This window comes from Desmodus rotundus, chromosome 9, assembly GCF_022682495.2.
Source record: "Desmodus rotundus isolate HL8 chromosome 9, HLdesRot8A.1, whole genome shotgun sequence".
Classification (NCBI taxonomy): domain Eukaryota; kingdom Metazoa; phylum Chordata; class Mammalia; order Chiroptera; family Phyllostomidae; genus Desmodus; species Desmodus rotundus.
The window spans coordinates 93,426,413-93,449,323 of NC_071395.1; the positions used below are offsets into that span (position 1 = coordinate 93,426,413).

Consider the following 22,911-nt stretch of genomic DNA (forward strand, 5'->3'; position numbering starts at 1 on the left):
CCTCCCCAAATCTGTAAAAAATACATTCATAAAAAACCACTATTATCACTCACATTCTTATCTGCGGATGCTTACTTCCCATTATATTCCTAAACTGTAAATGCTACAGCTTTATAAGCAGGATGTCTAACATCTCCAGTGAGTGAGTTTTTTAATTTGGGCTTACTACATGCATGAGTTGCATTATATCATAAAATTCTAACTGTATTCCATATGTTTACATACTTTCCTGTCATCAATTCTACAAGGGAGTAATGATTTATATTATATTCCATTTCATTTCATGTAGCCACACCTAATCCACCCTCCCCACAGTTGGACATTTTATGTAGCCCAGTTCACATACAGTATGGCTGCCCATGAAGAAATCTGGAGAAGTCAAATATTATAAAATGAGAAGCATTAAAAGCAGAATTCATCTCACACCATACATATGGCACTCTCATAGCTTATATTCTTATGAAAACTCTATATAATGGGAAAAGAAAGTACATTTAGTTTAGAACAAAGATGCTAAGGTAAAGAAGTAGTTCATGATGAAAAAGTCTATTATCTGGCTATTATGAAATAGAAGGAAAACTGTGTTACAATCTTAAAATGCATAGGAATTATTGATATTTATGCACACAAACATGTACATAGGCATGCATGCACTTAAGGAGTCAATATTTAATTAGCATGACACATTAAGCCTTAATTTAGAATCTCCTAAGACCAACTAACATGATTTCTAGTCACAAAATAGAAAGAGTATGAAATTTGAAGTCAGACACACATGGACTTTAAAACTTGTCTCTGCAACTATTTGGTTTATGACCTTAATTCTGAACTTTAATTGCCACATCTGTAAACTGGAGATTCTACGTAGCATGCACATTGTAAATGATTAATAACTGGTAGCTATTATAATAACTTAAAATAAAATGAAGGCATTCTGGAGGAGGACTGATGTTAAAAAAAATTAGCGAAATCACACCAATCTTTAATCATAAACTAAACATAGGCAATTATTAAGTAACAACCATGAGCCTCAGTTAATGCTACAAACTATTTGAAAGGATACAACAGATAAACAAAAAGCAGTACTGAAGTCATCATTCCTCAGTAGGAATCTCTGGACTACTCAGGAAGCCAGTACCCATGAAATAAGAAGAAGAAAGTAAATGATGTGCAGTAAGTTCCTTTTGAAGCACCCAATTAGTTTATACAGATCATCTTTTCTTGGTTGACCAGAAAGGTTTCATAGAGAATGCCAAATTGGAATTAGGGTTTCAAAGAATAAGAATATTTGGGTAAGGAGTGGAAAAAATAAAACAAAAGACAAGAAAAGACAAATGAAGTATTGTAACGCTGAAGTCCACACAAAGTATGTCTAGTCCAACTGGAGAAGGGCATATTCAATTAACAGAAAATAAAGGTGATAAGGTATGACAGCCTTTGGTTCATTATTTATTTCTCTCTCCCCTGTCTCTTAATACTCCCTCACCCATCTTAGCCTCACTGGGCTCTTTCTCACCATTATCCAAAAACACAAGATATCCTTCCTCCTCAGGGCCTTTGCACTCTGCCTGTAGAGGATGACTAATTTTTGTCATAAGTTCCTGGAGGATGATTTGACATTTAAGACTATACACATAGCCCTGGCTGGTGTGGCTCAGTTGGTTGGAGCATCATTCCATGAAACGAAAGGTCATGGGTTCAATTCCGGTCAGGGCACATGCATGGATTTCAGGTTAGGTCCCCAGTCAGGGTGTGTAGGATAGACAACCAATTTTGTTTCCCTCACCTCAATGTTTCTTTTCCTCTCTCTCCCACTCTTTTCCCCAGTCTCTAAAATTAATAATTATATCCCCAGGTGAGGAATAAAAAATCATTTTTTATTTAATATATATATTCTTATTGATTATGCTATTACAGTTGTCCCATTTTCCCCCTTCACTCCCCTCTGCCCTGCACACCCCCTCCCTCCCACATTCCCCCCTTTAGTTCATGTCCATGGGTCACACATATAAGTTCTTTGGCTTCTACATTTCCTATACTATTCTTAACCTAACCCCTGTCTATTTTCTACCTACCATTTATGCTACTTGTTCTCTGTACCTTTTCCCCGTACCTTTTCCCCGTCTCTCCCCCTCTCACTCCCCTGTTGATAACCCTCCATGTGATCTCCATTTCTGTGGTTCTGTTCCTGTTCTAGCAGTTTGCTTAGTTTGTTTTTGTTTCTGTTTTAGGTGTGGTTGTTAATAACTGTGAGTTTGATCCAAGATGGCGGCCAGCAGGAGGCTGATGAAGGAGCTTGAAGAAATCCACAAATGTGGGTTGAAAAACTTCCGTAACATCCAGGTTGATGAAGCTAATTCATTGACTTGGCAAGGGCTTATTGTTCCTGACAACCCTCCATATGATAAGGGGGACTTCAGAATCGAAATCAACTTTCCAGCAGAGTACCCATTCAAACCACCGAAGATCACATTTAAAACAAAGATCTATCACCCCTACATCGATGAAAAGGGGCAGGTCTGTCTGCCAGTAATTAGTGCTGAAAACTGGAAGCCAGCAACCAAAACCGACCAAGTCATCCAGTCCCTCATAGCACTGGTGAACGACCCCCAGCCCGAGCACCCCCTTCAGGCTGACCTAGCTGAAGAATACTCTAAGGACTGTAAAAAATTCTGTAATAACACTGAAGAGTTTACAAAGAAATATGGGGAAAAGTGACCTGTGGACTAAAACCTCCGCGATTGACTCCAGCGAATGTGAGCAGAGACCCGGGCAGTGCATTCAGACGCCTCGCAAAGCAGGGTTCTGTGGAGAATTGACATGTGCCACCACCTGGCGTTCGCATGTGGCAGTTACTAACTTTCTACAGTTTTCTTAATCAAAAGTGACATAGGTAACCTGTAAAGAAAGGATTAAAAATTTAAAATGTTAAAAAAAATTAACTGTGAGTTTGCTGTCATTTTACTGTTCATATTTTTTATCTTCTTTTTCTTAGACAAATCCCTTTAACATTTCATATAAGTGCCTGGTGATGATGAACTCCCTTAACTTGACCTTATCTGAGAAGCACTTTATCTGCCCTTCCATTCTAAATGATAGCTTTGCTGGATACAGTAATCTTGGATGTAGGTCCTTGCCTTTCATGACTTGGAATACTTCTTTCCAGCCCCTTCTTGCCTGCAAGGTCTCTTTTGAGAAATCAGCTGACAGTCTTGCAGGAACTCCTTTGTAGGTAACTGTGTCCTTTTCTCTTGCTGCTTGTAAGATTCTCTCCTTATCTTTAACCTTGGGTAATGTAATTATGATGTGCCTTGGTGTGTTCCTCCTTGGGTCCAACTTCTTTGGGACTCTCTCACCTCAATGTTCCTTTTCCTCTCTCTCCCACTCTTTTCCCCAATCTCTAAAATTAAATAGTTACATCCTCAAATGAGGATTAAAAAATTATTTAAAAGAAACTATATATATGTGGTTTATTAAAAAATTAAAAAGAAACCTCTGTTATTAAATGAACACATATTTAGGGTCATCCCATCTTCTGATGAACTAATGATTTTATCGTTATGAAATGTCCTTCTTTATTCCTGGTAATACTTGCTCTAAAGTCTTTACCCAATATTAATACAGTCACTCTAGCTTTCTTATTATTAGTATTTGCATGGTATAGATTTACCGTCTTATTACTTTAAATATGTTGGTATCTTTATACTTAACATATATTTTAATAGCATATAATTTGGTTTGGTCTTCTGGTGGGTTAATATGCCATTTTATCTCTTTTATTAGCTGATGAACTACACTCGTTTGGTTTAAATTTGTTTTTTGTTTTTATTGCTGGTCTGGAGTTGCAGTATGCGTTGAAGTTACTGCACTCTATTTTCAAGTGATATTACAGTTATTTCACATATAATGTTAAGATTCTTGTGACAGTGTATTTGTCCTTTAAATGACTGGTTGTCTTCATGTGCTGCTTAATTTTTAGTTATCATTTAAGATTAAGATAAAAAACATCTGGTCTGAGTTGCTTTTTCTTTTGTGAAGGTTACTCTGTTTTCTTGCTAGATTATTTATCTGGTCTTGAATTTCTGACAGAGAGTTCTATGTGGAGCATGGTGAAGGCAATGACCGAAGAGAACAGAAAGAATTTAAAATATGATACTCAAAGAGATAAACAACAGAGAATTTTCCAGAATTGTATAAAAGCAAAAAGCCTATGATTTAGGAATTTCGATAAGTCTCTGGTAAAATAAAAAATTCACACCTAAAAAGTCAGAACATGTACACAATTGTTAATATCTTGACTAATGAAAAAAGAAATATAATTAAGGAATAATGTGTAAACAGATATACATGAACATATATATAATTAATTTTTATAAATATTTGTTCTTAAAACTTTTTAAAGAGTAGGATAAAAGAAATGAGGGAATAAGAAAAAGACAGTAAGAGGAAATGTGATCCAAATAAGTATAAGATAGGCTAAATTGAAGAAGAAAAACATGAAGAAAAACTCTTTGAGAGTCCAAATAAAAAAAAAAAGGATTTGTTAAATGGTGGTAAAATTATCTTAAAGGACCAACATTTAAACCATTTCCATGTATGCCTAACAAAATATCTAGACATTCTATAATTAGCTTAGAAGAGTATCTCAAAAAATGCAATACTAGCCCTGGCCAGGTAGCTCAGTTGGTTAGAGCACCATCTCGACATGCCAAGGTTATGGGTTCAATCCCTGATCAGGGCACATACAAGATGCAACCAATGAATGCATGAATAAGTAGAACAGTAAGTCAATGTTTCACTCTCTCTCTCTTCAAAAAAATCAATAAATTTTTTAAAAAGCAACAAAGCTGTTAATACATGCCCATCACAGTCATGTATCATCATTTGATACTCTCAGGGGCTACAACTTAGGAAGCTCTAGGCCAAAGAATTCAGGAGGAAGTATTTTCTAAATGAAGTATCAAAAATTAGTATTAGCCCTGGCTGGTGTGGCTCAGAGGACTGGGTGCTGGTATGCGGACTGAAAAATTGCTGGTTTGAATCCTTCTCAGGCATGTGCCTGGGTTGTAGGCCAGGTCCCCAGCTATGGGCACGCGAGAGGCAACTGATCAATGTTTCTCTCACACATCTATGTTTCTCTCCCTCTCTTTCTCCCTTCCTTCCCCTGTCTCTAAAAATAAATAAATAAAATCTTTTAAAAAAATAAATAAACTGAGTTTTGACAGGTAGGTAATTGTTTAAAAAGAAATTAGTATTAAAAGGTCTACTTTCAGCACCAATAACTCTGTGTATGAGAAACTACCTAAAGCGCTGTAAAGACAAATGTTACATACGTAAAATACATGAATATATTTTCAAAACTACTATAATACACCATGTTCCAGTAACCATGTCAGGGCCTATGTATTAAATAGACACCAAGAATGCCTTTTAAAGAGAATCCCTCCATCCTTGCATGATTTAGAAATACTCTGTGAGTGGTAGAATAATGTACTAGAATCAAGGCAGCATTAAAACAAATTGAAAAAACTAATACTGTATGAACCGAAAAGTGCACTGCAAAAACATGCAGTTAGATGTATTAGATGTATGTTCAATACATACTTAGGGAAAAACTGCTTCGGACACAACACGTACACACTCCACAGCCTGTCCGCCCACTCGACCATATGCTACCTGCACGACATACGCGACACACACACATAAACCACTCCGTTCTAGCCAACAGAATACTCCTGTCTCGTCAAATGCCAGGGTTGGTCCTTCCACGTTATAGGTAACTATATCCTCTTAGAAAAAAAAATGGAAAACCTCTTATGCCACCCAGGGATCAACTGGTAAACTTTGGGGATTGTCCAGTTCCTTTAAAGATTTACAGACAACAGGGAAATAAATCTTGCTGAATAACACAATGTTCTTGCAACTGAGTAAATACCAATTTCCCCAAGTGTAACGATTATCTGAGAAATGAGAAGCAAAACAGAGTTTCAAAGTTAATACTGTGTGTAAGAGCTCCCACTACTTTGTGGCAACATATTCTTGAGGAAATAATCCTCTCATTTGAAAATAAAGTTTACTTTTTTGGACTTCATTTAAACAGAGATGAAAATATAAGCCATGGACACACATACACACATATTTGCAAATCATACACCCAACAAAGGCCTTTAATTCAGAGTATGTAAGGAATTCTGTAAATTCAACATTAATGGCAAAAGACACGAATAGACATGTCACCAAAGAAAATAAAGGGACTTCAAATAAGCACATGAAAGATCCTCAGTATCACTGGGTATTAGGGATTATGAATGTAGTAGCACTACAGAAAACCATGAGATAAAAATACCATCAAAAAATGAAAGGTATTAACTAAGAAAGGAAGGAGGAGAAAGGAAAAGCACATTTTAAAAGAGTTTAACAGTACAGGGGGGTTTTGCAGATGATAGGGACTTCCAGAGGCCCCAGCCAAGAAGTTTCAGGAGTCAGATGAGTAGTGGAGGGAGCAGAGGAATTAACAGATCCGAAAAGCTTGACAAGTCAATGCCATAGGGAGCAGAGTGTAAGGATGAGAGATGACCTTTGGGCTTCTCATGGTGATTGAGTCAAACAAGGATAAAGGGCATAAGGAACTTAGGCCCCATGTCCTCAAGAGAGTGATGGCAACACTTTGAGTATAATGTGAGAGGGAAAGAGGGAAATGTTGATGGAGAAAGACATCAAGAATTTTGTAGCCTCTTCTTCCCTCCTGCCAGTGGTGAATCACAGGGCTCCCTCTTGACACCCATCCATTTTAGCCATTTTATCAGTAAAAATTTCAAAAAAAAAAATACAGTTTACTTCTCCTCACAATAGTTCTGTGCAGTACATTGGAGAAGGGTATTATTTACCTTTGAGAAACTGTAATGCCATGGTATGCAGGTTATATGATTAACTTCACATGTTACTACAGTGGCCCTCTCAATAATATGAACAAAAATACAGCACTTTAGCTCTATGCAGTCATTGTTCTGGTTACAGAAATACATGCATCCAGACACACACACACAGTACTATAAAATGCAGAACTGAGCCCTGGCTGGTGTAGCTCAGTAGATTGAGTGTGGGCCTGTGAATTAAATGGTTGCCAGTTCAATTCCCAGTCAGGGCACATGCCTGGGATGTGGACCAGGTCCCCAGTAGGGGTCGCTCGAGAAGCAACCACACATTGATGTTTCTCTTCTTCTCTTTCTCCTTCCCTTCCCCTCTCTCTAAAAATAAATTTGATTTTTTTTAAATGCAGAACTGAAATTTAAAACATGAGCAAATTAAAGAGTACATCTTTATTTACAAAAAGATCTCATATAGAGAGAACTATCCCTCCCTCTTAGATCTTCCATTAATTTCTTTTTTTGGTTCCCAAAGTTTATTCAAGAAGTCATATAAAATGTGCCAGATAAAGAAATTTTAATCCTCATCTTCCTCCTCTTCTTCATCAGTCAGGGGTGTCCAGGGTTTTGGCGTCCCTGGGCCACACATTAGATATATTGTGAAACGTGATCAGAAAAAACCTCATAATGTTTTAAGTATATTTACGATTTTGTTTTGGGCTGCATTCATAGCCATCCTGAACAGCATGCAGCCCACGGGCCGCATGCTGGACGCCCCTGACCCTAATTAATCTGGAAGAAATGCAATTGGTTAACTCTCTTTGCTGTTAGCAACTACAAGCAACCAATCACATGGTTTATTCTTCCTCAAACATTTTTTTGGTGAGATATTTCAAATACCTTTGGGAAAAAAGTACCCTACAAGTTACAGTGATCTTAATCTTAATCTTTCGAGGTTACAGCCTCTGCACTAAGATTCCCAGCTTTTCCATTCACTTTGATGCCCTCTGACGAAACTGCTCAAAATTGGCAGCATCCATGACTCCATCTTCCACAGGGTGGGTGCAGTCAAGGGTAAATTCCAAAACCTCCTTCTTTGTTTTGCCTCCCTTTGCCACAATCTCTTTCACAGGCACCATGTCAGCAGCAGAGGCAGGAAAACTTCACTATAAACCTCTAAATTTTCATTTCTGATGTCCATTTCTGACCTAGGAAAACTATCATATTCAGTTTCTCTTGCTTCTATCTTTTTCTTCTCCACATAGGGCATTGAGTCCAAAGAGGTAAACAATTAATGATCCTTGGTTCATTTCTCCTCAATGGTGTGGGCCTCCTCTTTATATTTTAGTAATATAATAAACACCTTGCTGATGAACCCATCGCTGAAGATGAGAAGTAAAATATTACCGACACTTTCCATTTACTGTACTTACATAGACTCATACATCATAAACCCTGTAGCCTACCTATCACCAGGTAGCCACTCTCCAAAATTCTGTACTTCTCACTCCTTTGAAGACATAAACCCAGAGTTGTAGTTTCATTTTTCACATTTTAAAATAAGAGTTTAATTAGATCAGGAATCTGGTTGTTGCTATTAACTATAAAGCTATATAAATTCACATGGCTGCAAATTCTCTCCATATTACACCATAAGTGAAAATAATGAAAATTCCAATATATTCCCAAAGTAAATCCATATATACATAAAACCTGCAGGACAAAGTAACAGCAACAAGGGGAAAATTTCCAATGGAAACTAGGTTAAAAAGTAAGTGCCAAGAAGATACTTCAAATGATAACAACTGAGGCCCAATCCTCTTGTTTTTAAGACTAAAAGAATTACAGGCAGAGAAAAAAAAAAAGATGCCATTCTCTGAAAGGCAAGAATCATAGTAGTCCCTTGATGATAGCAAGAGGGGAGGGAAAGTTTAAGCCTCCTTTACCTATTCATGAGATCAAAAGAAATAAAAGATTCCCTTGGTGTTTTTATCATGTTCTTTTGCTACTACATCTAGCACCAGAGATAAAACAGTACAATTAAAGCTAAAATACCTCTTCAAATTCCTCTATAACACTTGCACCTTTTAAAGGATCTGTGATTCAATTTCTCCAAAGATACATTAAATTTTAACTACCCAACAAAATCCAATCCCAATTTATTTATTTTCTTTATTTACAAAAATTCATACAGAACTTTTACTATGTATCAGGTGCTGTTCTAAGCAATCTTACAGAAAATTATCCACACCTTTGAATTAAAGAAAAATGCTGAACTTCTGCATCCAGCCATAATGGATTAACAGGGATTAGATTTATCCTCCTGCTGGAAAACTTAACAGATAAAAAGTACGAAAACAGTTTCAGACAGTGGATAACAGCACAAGACAGTGATCCTTGAAACAAGGGAAACACTGATATGAGCCCTGGGAATGCCCCAATGTCCTACTCATTTATTTAAGCATTGTCAGTGGCTGCTTTTGCACAATGATGGCAGAGGTGAATGGTCGTGACAGATGCTACATGGCCCACAGGCCTGAAGTATTTCTCCCTGGCCCTTTCAGAGTATGTTTGTACACTCCTGCCTTAGACTAAAGGCTGTTCCAGGCATATTAGACAAAAAGTCAAGTCATGTAAATGTATCCCAGAACAAAGCCCAAAAGTATTTAAAGGAATACAAAACAGCCCCTGAGCAACATTAAATTCACAATGTGTGGCATTCAAACAAATATTTCAAGGCATGTAAGTAGGCAATGTGATTTGACTCATATTAAGGAGATAAATCAATCAATAGAACGATTGAGTAGAAATAGAGTGACATTTAAACTACTATGAAAAGCATACTCCATTTATACAAGAAGGTAGAGTGCAAACATGTTAAAAAGACACTGGACATCTCTCCATACACATGCATGCACCTGTGTGCACACACATACACACACACCCCTTCTAAAAATGGGAAATACAGTGTCTGAGATGAAAAATTCACTGGGTAGGGAAATGATATATTAGATACTGCAAAAGAAAACATTAGGAAACAAGAAGAGGCACCAACAGAAACTACAGCTATGGTACATTTACACAAAGCAATACTACTCAGCCGTATAAAAGAAGAAAACTTTACCCTTTGCAACAGCATGGATGGACCTGGAGAACATTTTGCTAAGTGAAATAAGCCAGTCAGAGAAAGACAAATACCATATGCTTTCACTCATATCTAGAATCTAATACTGCTTCCATCTTTGAAGCTGAACTCACAAGCAAAACAGAGACAGACTCATAGATAGAGAGCAATGTGACAGCTCTGGGGAGGTTGGGAGGACCCAAAGGGATAAAGCAAAACATAAAAAAGAGAAAGAATTTATGGACAGAGACAACAATGTGGTGATTGCATGGGGCCAGGAGATGGGTGCAGGTGGAAGAGGGTATGGGGGGATAAATGGCAATGGAAAAATAAATACACCAATCCAAAAGAACCTATGCATCCCAATGTTCATAGCAGCACAATTTACAATAGTCAAGTACTGGAAGCAACCTAAGTGCCCATCAGCAAATGAATGGATCAAAAAACTATGGTACATTTACACAACAGAATAGTACACAGCAGAGAGAAAGAAGGAGCTTATACCCTTTGCAACAGCATAGATGGAACTGGAGAGCATTATGCTAAGTGAAATAAGCCAGGCGGTGAGGAACAAATACCATATGATCTCACCTTTAACTGGAACATAATCAACAAAAGAAAAAAGCAAACAAAATATATCCAGAGACATTGAAGTTAAGAACAATCTAACAATAGACAGAGAGGAGGGAGGAAGGGATAGTGGGGAGAAGGGTTTTCAGGAACTACTATAAAGGACACATGGACAAAACCAAGGGGGAGGGTGGAAGCAGGGGAGGGAGGTGGATTTGGCTGGGGCGGGGTAGAGGGGTGGGGAGAAAATGCAGACAACTGTAACTGAACAACAATAAAATAATTTTAAAATTGGGGAAAAATTAATAAATAGATAAAATAAAAATTAAAATTATTTTAAAAATTAATAAATATAAATAAATAAATAAAATAATTTAAAATTTTTACTTAAACTTTCAGGGATCAGAAGAAGTAAATGTAGCTGTCATATTTAATAAAAGCTTGCTATTCAATAAAAAAAGAAAGGAAGAAAAAAGACTGAAAAAAACGAACAATCCTACAACTTCATTAAACAATGTCACCCCAATACATTCAATAAAGCCCTGGCTGGATAGCTCAGTTGGTTAGAATGTCTTCCCAATACACCAGAGTTGCAGGTTGGATCCGTGGTCAGGGCCCACATAAGAATCAACCAGTGAGCGCATGAATAAGTGGAACATTAAATCCGTGTCTCTCTCCCTCTCTGGCTCACACTTCCTCTCTCTCTCTCTCAAATCAATGCATAAAAACATTTTAAATAATCAAATCAAAAAAAAATAAATTCGATGAAAAATTTTCAAAAATGAACAGAACATTAGTGAGTTGTGAAACAGCATCAAGTGTGCTAAAATACATGTAAAGAAGGGAAAAGAAAAAAATATTTGACTATGCACTGTGCAAAATCACTGTCAAGAGAATAAGACAAGTCAAGACTGGGAAAAAATATTTCTAAGTTATGTATATAACATATATATCTGCATACATGATAAAAGACCGTTATCTAAAATATATAAAGAACACCTAAAACTCAACAGTAACAAAAGAAACAAAAACAACCTGAAGACCCTGACAGGTACCTCACTAGAGATAAACACGTGGCAAGTAAGTATATGAAAAGACACTCCACATGTCATGAAGAAATTGTAACAATGAGATGACCATTACGCAGCTGGGACAGCGATTTTCAACTTTTTTCCCATCACGACACACAAAAACCAATTACTAAAATTCTGCAGCACACCAAAAAATATATTACATTTTCTGCCATTCTGACAAAAAAATAGTCCTAAGTTTGAGTTTTTCACACTGGATGGCTATTGTTGTATTGGCTATTGTCTTTTTTTTACTCTGATAATCTAAAGGGAAAGTGGTCAGTGCCCCTGACTCAATAGGCAGGTATTAAATGTTTTAAAATTTCTCGCGGCGCACCAGTGGAAAATCACGGAGCTAGCAGAATGGCTGAAATCTGGAGTACCGACGACACCAAGTATGCTGGTGAGGATGTGGAGAACAGCAGCTCTTATCACAGGGAATATATGGGAACTCTATTTTCCACTCAATTCTTCTGTGAACCTAAAATTGCTCTTTAAAAAAGTCTATTTTAAATATGTGTGTATTCAATTACTTAAAGTATGTCAATAACCAAACCAAAATTTTTCATAAATCCACTACTTTTGAAAATCCACAGCCATCCCTGCTAGTGTGGCTCAGGGGCTGGAGCATCATCCTGTTCACCAAAGGAATGAAGGCTCGACTCCCGGTCAGGGCACGTATCTACGTTTTGGGTTTGATCCCTAGTCAGGGCAGGTGCAAGAGGCAACCAATTGATGTTTCTCTCTTTCTCTCTCCCCTTTCCTCTTTCTCTAAAATCAATAAACATATTTAAAGAATAAGAAAAGAAAATCTGCAGCAGCTATACTATTTTACATAACCACCAGCAAACCACATGGGTTCCAATTTTTACACATCCTCACCAACACTTGTTATTTTCTGTTTTTCTGATACTAGCTATCCTAATGCATGCAAAGTAGTGTCTCACCATTATTTTCACTTGCATTTCTCTAATAATGTTAGCATCTTTTCGTGTACTTATGGGCCATTTGTATTATCTTCTTTGAAGAAATGTCTGTTCAAGTCCTTTCACCATTTTTAAATCAGGTAGTATTTTTTGTTGTTGAGTGTTTTGAGATTTTTATACAATATGTGAAATGGTATAATATCACTTGAATCAAGTAAAAACTGCTGTAAATCCTAAAAAACACTAAAAACAAAACAAACATACATAGTAAACAGACACAATAAAGGAGATTAAGTGGAATCATAAAAATAGTCCAACAGAAGGCAGAAAAAAAAATTGGGAAAGGCAACAATGAACACTTAGGAAAAATAGAAAAAGGTAAAATGGTATATTTAAATCAATTCCCATTAACACACATTAAATGTAAATGGTCTAAAGATACAAGTAAAAGACAGTGAAATACTGTATTTAAAAAAAAAAAGACTGTTATATGTTACCTATAAGAAATGTATTTTACATAATAAGAAAATCAAAGGTTCAAAGTAAAAAGATCACAAAAGATATATCACATCAACATTAGAAAAAAGAAAGCAAGAGCATCTATACACACTCATATACAATAGAAAAAGTAAGTTACAGAGCAAGGAATATTACTACCAGGGGTTTCATTAACAACAAATGAATAAATTCATGAAGAAGACTTTACCATCCTAAGTGTTTTTGTTCCCAATAACAGAATGGCAAAACATATAAGGCAAAAACTGATAAAATTACAAAAACACACAAACAATTATTATGGAAGATTTGAACAACTCTCTCTAAATAACTAACAGATTAAGCAGAAAACCAACCCATATGGATACAAAAGAATGGAACAAGAGAGACCATATAACAAATCTCAAAACATTTAACAGGACTGGACTCATATAAATCAGGACTGGACTGATCTATGTCTTCTGGGGACAACAGGATTAAATTAGAAATTAATAAATAAAAGATAATTAGGAAAGTATCTAAAAAAAATTTTTTAACAACATCCTTTTAAAATAACCCATGAGTCTAGGACAAAAATCACAAGGTAACCTAAAAAATCTATTTAAGTTAATGGGAAAAAAAGACAGAAACAAAAATCACAAATAATAAAAGAAAAAATCTGTAACATGGAAATTAAAGATAAATTAAAACATAAAAACTGCTGACAATTAAAAGCACTTGCTATTGAAAAGCCTGAATGTACTCTCTGCGGGAGGATGCTGATGATGGGGAGGCTCTGCCTGTGTAGGGGAAGAAGGTATACAGGAAATCTCTGTATCTTCTGCTCAGTTTTGCTGTGAACCTACAGCTGCTCATACCCAACATTTTAAGGAGTTGACGAGATGTTCCCCAGTAGCTGTTCTAATTTACATTGTCTTGAGTCGTGTACGACAGTTCCAATGAGTCTCCATCCTCACCAATACTTGTTGCTATTACCTCCCATTTGCATACAGTCATTTTGATGGGTGTGCAGTGGGCAAGGGGACTTTTTACAGTGAGAGAAAAGGCTTTCTATTTTGATTGTGGTTGTAATTACATAACTGTATCTGTCTGGCAAAATTCATTAAATGATATACTTAAATTAATGGGATTCACTGTATGTAAAATTACTTCTCAATAAAGCTGAATGTTTTTAAAAGACTTACTTAAAATGACTATGACTTAGAAAATAATGAGTTTTCACTTTCACACCTAGGTATGCATTATGATAAATGAACACAGATTTCCAAGACCATAACTTGTCCAAGACACACACATTCTTTTTTTACAGTTCTACAGTAAAAGGCATTTATTTAAACTGTCCTGATAACAATCAGCATCTCCATTACAAGTCTGTTTATTTGGGTCACAATCATTAAGCTCACATTTGGTAATTTAGTTGCTTCATGTTACACCTTTGTTTTTATCTGATTCGAGATATCCGACACTAACCCTTTTGAAGTACTTTTAATAGTTTATACAGAGTCCTGTAAAAGGGAAGCAGCATTTCTTTTAAAGGGCCGATTCAATTTAGGGTAAACGTAACTTGAATAGACTGCAGCTGTCTTTGTGACATACCTTATCCTGACAGCTTAAAATTTAAAATGTAGTTCTGTAAGATAATGGCGTTCCCAAATACTGGTCCCCATACGGACTGTTTTTAGTGCTCTTCACCTTCAGACTAAACAACCAAGGACTCCATGTACAATGAAAACACTAGGGCAACTGGAGAAATTTTAGACCTTCAACAAAGTAGAAGAAAAGATGGAGAAACAGAGCTACTTTTTACATATTTCAGTGAACACACAGCTGTTTGGTTTCTGCAGAGACATAGCCTAGAAACACCTAGATTTGGTAAAAGTGTTTCCCTGTAATACGGGAATAATCAAATACTGGGAGACAGTGAGGCCACGTGATTAAAAAGCAAGCTTTCAAGTTCAGCTCCACCACTTATCAACTATTGTCTCTATGCCAGTCACCTAAACTCTTTGAACTTTAAGTCTCCTCGTCTGTAAAATAGAATGGTACTCACCTTGCAGAATAGTGGGAAAGTGGTGATAATGTACATAATCAACCTAGCATTCACGTGAAAAATATCAAACATTATTTACTTGATTTATAAATTTACTTCCTCTCTTTTCTGTTCAATGTACTTTCCTCTCACTATAGGCCCCATGGGAAAAGTCCTTAATTACAGGGTTCAAATAGGTATAAACTGAAAACACTCTTAGATCAACTTCTCAAATTCAACACCATGAGATCACAAAAACCTAAAAACTAAACAAGCAGTACCTCTAAAACTTTCTCCCCTAGAAACACTATTTCTCTGACCAAAAACATTAAAGAAATTTAAGATGAACAGAGCAGAGCATTTGAGATCATGCTCCCTGGAATATGTTGTCATTCTGCCTCATATAAACTCATAAAAATTCTCCACGTTTGGACATTTCTTATAATACATTGACATACAGGCCTGGTGATTCATGCTGGTCAATGACCAGTGGAAATGAGTCCTCATTAGCCCATGTCGCGCCTTTAGAATCAGCGGCCTTCTCTGAAAGGGTCCCTAAGGCATCTCTTCAGAATGCCTGGAGTTCTGTGGCCATATCCAGTCTAACCAACATCATTTAGACTAAGAAACAGGTGTGGGGAGATGACGTGACTCCCTCCCACACCACACAACTAGCAAGTGACAAAGGCCTATGCAGAATTCAGGCCTGAGTGCACGCCTCTCTCCATCTGACTTGCTGCCCTGGCTTTACAGGCAGACCTGGGAGCTGGAGGTCTGCGCTGGCTGCCCAGTTACATGATGAGAACAGAAGTTCTGGGGAGACTGTTCCACAACAGGTCTCCAAGAATAAAAATATTTAGAATAACAAACAGCTCTCACTGCACAGCTGGTCTGCCTGAAGTTAATGGTTCAGAGTTAAGGAACATGCAAACACCACAATCAAACAGCAGGAGTTCCCAACATAGCTGAGAAACAGGAACCCACCCCAAAGGATGAGGATAGTAAAAACTGGCCCATCCACATGGCCAAGGGCAGAGAAAAAGTAAACCAAGACATCCTGTTAGAGGGGGATTCACCGGGAAGGCAGAGTCCTGGGACCAGAAAGAAAAAAAAAAAATTGTAAGACATAATAGACGGAGGCTAAGTACTGTTCCAACTTAAGTTAACCAAGTTAGGAAGGTGTGTATCTTCGCAACGACCCTGACAATAAAAATCTGACACTGAGAAAAAGACGAACAGAACGTATGCTCCCCCGTTATAATTTATCTAAGTTACAAGCTTACACAGATTTCGTTAAAGTCTAAACTATCCGAAGTAGTAAAGGCCCCAATGATAAAGACTGAGTGTTATGAAAAATACACACCAGGCAAACTGAGAATTAATTAGAGCAGAAAACATTATGAACGTCTAAATCTCATAGTTCGGCCATTTAAAATGTCAATAAGCCTGTTCCCTTTTTGCAAAATACTGGTGATGACTGTAAGCAAATGTCAGTTGGCCTACTTTTGTAATGTTGCTAGTGTTTTGGCCAAACAGACTGTGTGTGTGTGCGTGTGGGTGTGTGTTTACAGGATTTACTTTGTTAAACACAGTCATTAAAATTTTACAGGAAAAACAATTTCCAGCAAACCTTGTGGAGAAGTTAATCGAAATTTCTGATTTCACACAGCTGAACAAATCAAACAACTCTTACTTGAACATGACAAAAATCACACTTGAGTTGCTTGAAAAGGATGAAACAGGTAATTGTACCTTGAGAAAAATAATGAAAACTTGACACTGTTTGAAAATTTACAAAATATAAGCAAATGAGAAAAAGCTTAACAGCTCTAAAGCTGTTCTGCGTGTTTTTGTTTCTGGAAAAATAACTTCAGCCATTCAATATCATTAAAAACCAGCAAAAATTAGTATTTGGGACTGCATGGCTGGACTGTTCACAAAATCACAATCTTCAGAAAATACCTGGCATTCATTCTCCAATAGGAAAAACTGGATCTTAAGTCTTTTTTAAAAACTTAATATTTTGAGATGTAAAGTTGCAAATTCCTTGCATAACGGAACAAAAAATAATAGTACCTTTCCAGCAGTAAGTCACAATGTATCCAGAAGAAATAAGCCAAGTTGGCTACCCAGTGTTTTGGATGAGTACCAGGAATTTGGCTCACAGACACTTGAGGATACTATATCTCCGAAGAATCCATCTACTCTCAGAATACAGGTCTAGCCTTAAAAGAATTTATTCTAAAATACTCTTCTATGAAGAAATTTCAGGTACTCCATAGATTGGACTCCTAAAGATAACAAATCTGCATTTCTCAAAAACCTAGTTCAGGTTCAAGGCCAAAATGATCATCCTTCTCCTTGAGGACTGCCTAATATAATTCCTCATAGGGTTCTAAGCTCTGTTACAGTCAAAAACAGTGTTACCCATTTGGTCACTAACAAATGATTAAAAAAATACTTGACACAAACGTATAGTTCTCATTTCCTTTTGCAAAATATTAAATTCACTTTGGGGCAACAATCAAATTCCATGTATTCTGCAATGCACTGCACAGAATGCACTACTCCTGTGACTCCAAAGAAACACATTAGAGTAGGGGAAGGACCACAATATAACAAGGAAAAAACCTATGAAAACTAGAAGTTGGCCAAAAAAAAAAAAAAAAAAAAAATCAAGAAATATAATGGAGCCCTTGCTGGTGTGGCTCAGTGGACTGAGTTTTGGCCTGAGAACCAAAGGGTTGCCAGTTCAATTCCCAGTCAGGGCATATGCCTGGGTTGCAGGCCAGGTCCCCAGGTGGGGGTGTGTGACAGGCAACCAGATAGATATAACTCTTGCACATCGATGTTTCTCCCCCTCTTTCTCTCTCCCTCCCCCTCTCTCTAAAAATAAATAGTATCTTTAAAAAAAGAAATATAATAGAAAAAGAAAACAAATAACAAAGACAAAAACTTTAATTCAACTTTTAAGGGTCACTGTGACGACGAAGAAGCAGGGAAGCACAAACCACTGATCTGAATGCATGCCCGTTAAACACAATGATGACTTTCTGTGGGAAAAGAGGACCCACGAATCTTTAGTTTTTCACTTTTAGTTAGGGAACAGACTTTTCCCAGAAATACCTACAGAAAAGGAACTTGCTTTTCTTTTAGGTAATAATTTTCAAAAGATTATACCATATACCAACACTCAACAAATATTCATTACCACTGTGCACCAACCAAATAGTCTGTGGTACACTAAAGATAAGAAAACAGCCTACAAATCTAGCAATTAAGAGGAAAATGAGCAACTAAAATATTAAAAAAAAAAAAAATACAGCCCTGGCTGGTGTGGCTCAGTGGGTTGAGCATCATACTGCAAACCAATAGGTCTTGTCAGGCCACATGACTGGGTTTTGGGCCAGGTCCCCCGCTGCGGACATGTAAGAGGCAACCAATTGATGTTTCTCCCTCCCCTCCCCTCTCTCTAAAAATAAATAAATGAAATCTTTAAAATGAAATAAATAAATAAAAACAGTAAGTCCTATGACAGCACATACTGCTGACACTGGCTGACAAAGAAGAGTCAGAAGGACATCAGTATTCTGGAAAACAAAACAGCAAATGAAAAAGGCCTGAAAAAAGAGGAAATGTAACTAGTTCAATATAACTATCATAAAGCAGTGTTGCTGAGGTGAGGAAGGGAAAGAAGGAGGCAGAGGGGGAGAAAAATGGTTAAGGATGGACAAAAATGATGCTGTAAAAATACACTGTGAGAATTTCACTGTAATTTGACTCATATTAAGGAGATAATCAATAGAACAGAGTGACATTTAAACTACTGCGAAAAGCATACTCCATTTATTCAAGAAGGTAGAGGAGAGTGCAAACATGTTAAAAAGACACTGGACATCTCTCCATACACATGCATGCACCTGTGTGCACACACTCACACACCCCTTCTAAAAATGGGAAATACAGTGTCTGAGATGAAAAATTCACTGGGTTGGTAAATGATATATTAAATACTGCAGAAAAAAACATTAGGAAACAAGAAGAGGCACCAACAGAAACTACAGCTGTGGTACATTTACACAAAGGAATACTACTCAGCCATAAAAAAGAAGAAAAATTTACCCTTTGCAACAGCATGGACAGACCTGGAGAACATTATCCTCAGTGAACTAAGCCAGTCAGAGAAAGACAATTACCATATGATTTCAGGATAATGTATGAATCAAGAAACAAAACTGCAAAGTTTCAGAATAATGGGAACAAAGCCAATACTCTACTGAATGCCAAAGAGAGAAACAAGCCATATACAAAGAAAAAGGTATCAAAATGGCTTCAGACCCTTCAACCATAACACTAAACCAATGCCTTCAAAATTCTGAATTACTATTATTTACAAACAAGTATTGTTACCCAGCCAAATTATCATTCAAGAATATGGAAGAGCCTTGGCTGGCATGGCTCAGTGGATTGAATGCCAGCCTGCAAAATTAAGGGTTGCAGGTTCACCTCCCGGTCAGGGCACATGCCTGTGTTGCACGCCAAGTCTCTGGTTCATAGTGTGCAAGAGGCAATCATTTGATTTTTTTTTAAAAAAAGAAGAAGAAAGAAAGAAAAGAATATGGAAGAGGAAAGACATTTTCAAACAAAGTCTACCACACATCCTTTTTCAGGAAATTTCTTGAGAACTTGCTCCATCAACATGAGCACATAAAGCAATATGGGCAAAAGAGAGGGATGGGGTATTCTTTCCCCATTACAAATGTTATGTATTTAGTTGCATATATAATTTTGATGAAAACAAATCCAAACAAATTAACCAAACACAATAGAGGAGATATGCGTAATTTTTGCAAGTCAAAACAGAACATTTAGATATGTGAAATTATATTTTAAAACCTGCTATTCTTTAAAGTAAGCATATTATTGTAGATGGAGGAATATTTTTTGATCCTTACCCAAGTATATTTTTTAATTGCTTTGGGTGGGAGGAGGGGAGAAACAGAGAGAGAGAAATGACTGGTTGCCTCCTGTACACACCCTGACCAGGGATAGAACCCACAACCTAGGTATGTGCCCTGACCAGGAATCAAACCTGCCCCCTTTCAGTGTACAGGATGACATGCTAATCAACCAAGACACACCAGCCTGGGCAGAGGAATTATTTTTTTAATTAGACAAAGTAAATTAAACATACTAAAATTCTACTAGCAATATTAACTTTTATAACTTTGCTGTGAAAAGTTGAGCATTAATAATTGATGTAAACAAGAGGCTCATAAATGAAATGAAGCGACAAAAATCAGCCTCCGTAAACTGCATACAAAAGAAACAAAGACGTAGAACAATCCTTTAGCAATAAAGTTCTTGTTTCTAACCATCACAAAGAAAGTTGACTGTACAAAAAAACCTTCCAGAAAATAATGTTCTACACTCTTCTCTGTCAAAAGATTTCACCAAAACACAAATGCAACAGACAATGGAGTAAGAGAAGGAGAATGCAAAGGAGAGAGAAAACAGAGCTGATATCTGCGTGTGTCACACAGTTCAACAACAAGGGGAAAAACCTCCACGTGACTTCAGGACACAGTTACCTTACTACTTCCACCATTCCCATTACAATTAAGCAGATTTAACCACTACATGAATCCTTAACATTACTTACACACACGATAATGCGCACAGTAGTTTTAATAAACATCATTCTCAACAATTTAGAGAATTAATGAGAACTAACTGCTTAAAGAAGTATGATAAGGAAGATTTCCCAACTTCTGGATAAACTTTAAAAACATAGAGAATTAAAGTATTTTAATATCATCTTTTTAAAAATATTTTAAAGTATTCAAATAATATTAATAGGATTGTTTTTAGTACACATGTGAAAACATGGAGTGAACACAGACAAGTTAATGAGAAAACAGAACGTTTAGAAAGCTCAGATCATTAGGCATCCAAATAGCAGACTTAATTTAAAAATGTACTTGATTTTAAAAAAATAAAAATAAAACATGACCTTTAAATACAACATTAAAAAGCATTTATTATTAAAGCAAAGATCCAAGGTCAAAAGCCAGAAAATATTCTTCTGCCATAGCTGGAAACGCAAATGGCACACTCATCTATAATCAAGATAATAATGAAAATCCAAGCTCTCCAAGGCAGTAGGTATAACAGAGAAGAAGAGCAAAGACACAAAAACAGCAGAGACCTGGGGAATACCCAGCGAAGAATGGTAAACCAGAAACATAACAAAAGCGGCACAGTCAGCAAGGAAGGGATCTGGGAAGAGCAATGCCATTAAAACCAGGAGAGAAGCGAGCTTCCAGAATGAGCCAGGCACGTCAGAGGCTAAATCAAGATCAAAGAAGAAAAAGATAAATCAAAAACACAGCAGAAAGTGAATGGCCATATTGAATTGGTTAAGATTACCTACTTCCATCTCAACTGACAAGACTAAGAGTTTAATCTTGGGGGGAGGAGAAGAGGTATAGACACTTGGAGGAAAACAGACTTTAGTTATCATTCTTGCTGTCTGTAGTCCAAGACCAATAAAAGAGAAACTTTCTGAATGATTTGTTTCTTCTGAAAGGATACACTCACCAAACTGTGGAGCAGGCAAGATTCTAGCCGCTCGAATTGGGCCATGTCGAACAGAAAAGAGCTCCTGAGCTTCCCCACTGATCTGTAGGAGAACACAGAAAAAACATTGCAGTAAATGAAAACACGGGTCAGAACACGATCATATGAAAACAACATTCTTAAGTGTTATGATAATTTATTGTCGGAAATTTAACTCACACACACACTTATACACATTTATGGTTGATCATGCACATTAAATATATTCATATCCTAAGTTATTTTTTAAAATTACAAGAGCATGCACTTGATATGAATAGAAGAATAAATGGTCTGCCCTGAAGCCCATAATTTTTATCTTTAATAAATGACTAAGTCAGCTCAGTTCCTGCATGACTGCCTTCCATTTTAAAGCAAAGCAACTATGGGGTTTTTTTATTAGTATCCAGTTTTCCATGTAAGTAAAAGATAAATATTCTTAGATATTTTCGGCCCTGGCTGGTGTGGCTCAGTGGATTGAGCGTTGGCCTATGAACTGAAGGGTTGCTGGTTCAATTCCCACTCAGGGCACATGCCTGGGTTGCAGGCCAGGTCCCCAGTTAGGGCATGCAGGAGGCAACAAGTCGATGTTTCTCTCATACATCCACGTTTCTCTCCTTCTTTTTCTCCCTCCGTCCCCTCTATCTAAAAATAAATAAGTAAAACCTAAAAATTCTTAGCTATTTTTAAAAGAAGATCTTAAATGTTGTACTAACTTTCACAAATATGTTGTAAAAGAAAAGGCAAAATATATTGCAAACAACACTGAAGTGAAATGTCAATGACTCAGTTACCAGTTATGGTTCTTCAACTAACTAGCTATTAACTACCTTGAGTAAATCATTTAACCTCTATAAACTTTATGTTCTTTCTTCTTTCTGAAACCCATTTTTAATAAAGAATATATACATTCAAGGTGTACAACAGGATGATTTGATATGCACATACATAGTAAAATGATGACTGTGGTCTCTCCTCAGAAGTTACCTTCATTGTGTGAGGAGAGCACCTGATTCCCATTCCTTAGCACGTTCCCAGTATTCAGTGCAGTACAAGTGCCTGCAGCCAGCAGGCGTGAACGTGAGATCTTTGCACTAATTCACACTGCATGGCCCCAACTTTGTTCCATCTGATCAACACCTCCCCGCTGCCCCCACTGAGAAGGTAAAGGTGCTGAAAGACTCCAGTCATACTTTCAATTTCCAAATTCAAT

At 36.8% G+C, this 22,911-nt stretch overlaps 1 protein-coding gene and 1 pseudogene across 21 annotated transcripts in view; one reads left to right on the forward strand and one right to left on the reverse strand.

Moving 5' to 3' along the window:
- BCAS3 (BCAS3 microtubule associated cell migration factor) overlaps positions 1-22,911 on the reverse strand; it is a 487,145-nt gene that overhangs the window by 418,464 nt on the left and 45,770 nt on the right. For all 21 annotated transcript variants that reach the window (XM_071219333.1, XM_053930625.2, XM_024573300.4 and 18 more), the window contains one exon: positions 21,681-21,762. In XM_071219333.1, coding sequence (XP_071075434.1) covers positions 21,681-21,762 — 82 coding nt within the window. The remainder of the gene's footprint in view (positions 1-21,680; positions 21,763-22,911) is intronic.
- LOC128781578 (ubiquitin-conjugating enzyme E2 L3 pseudogene) lies at positions 2,239-2,718 on the forward strand (annotated as a pseudogene).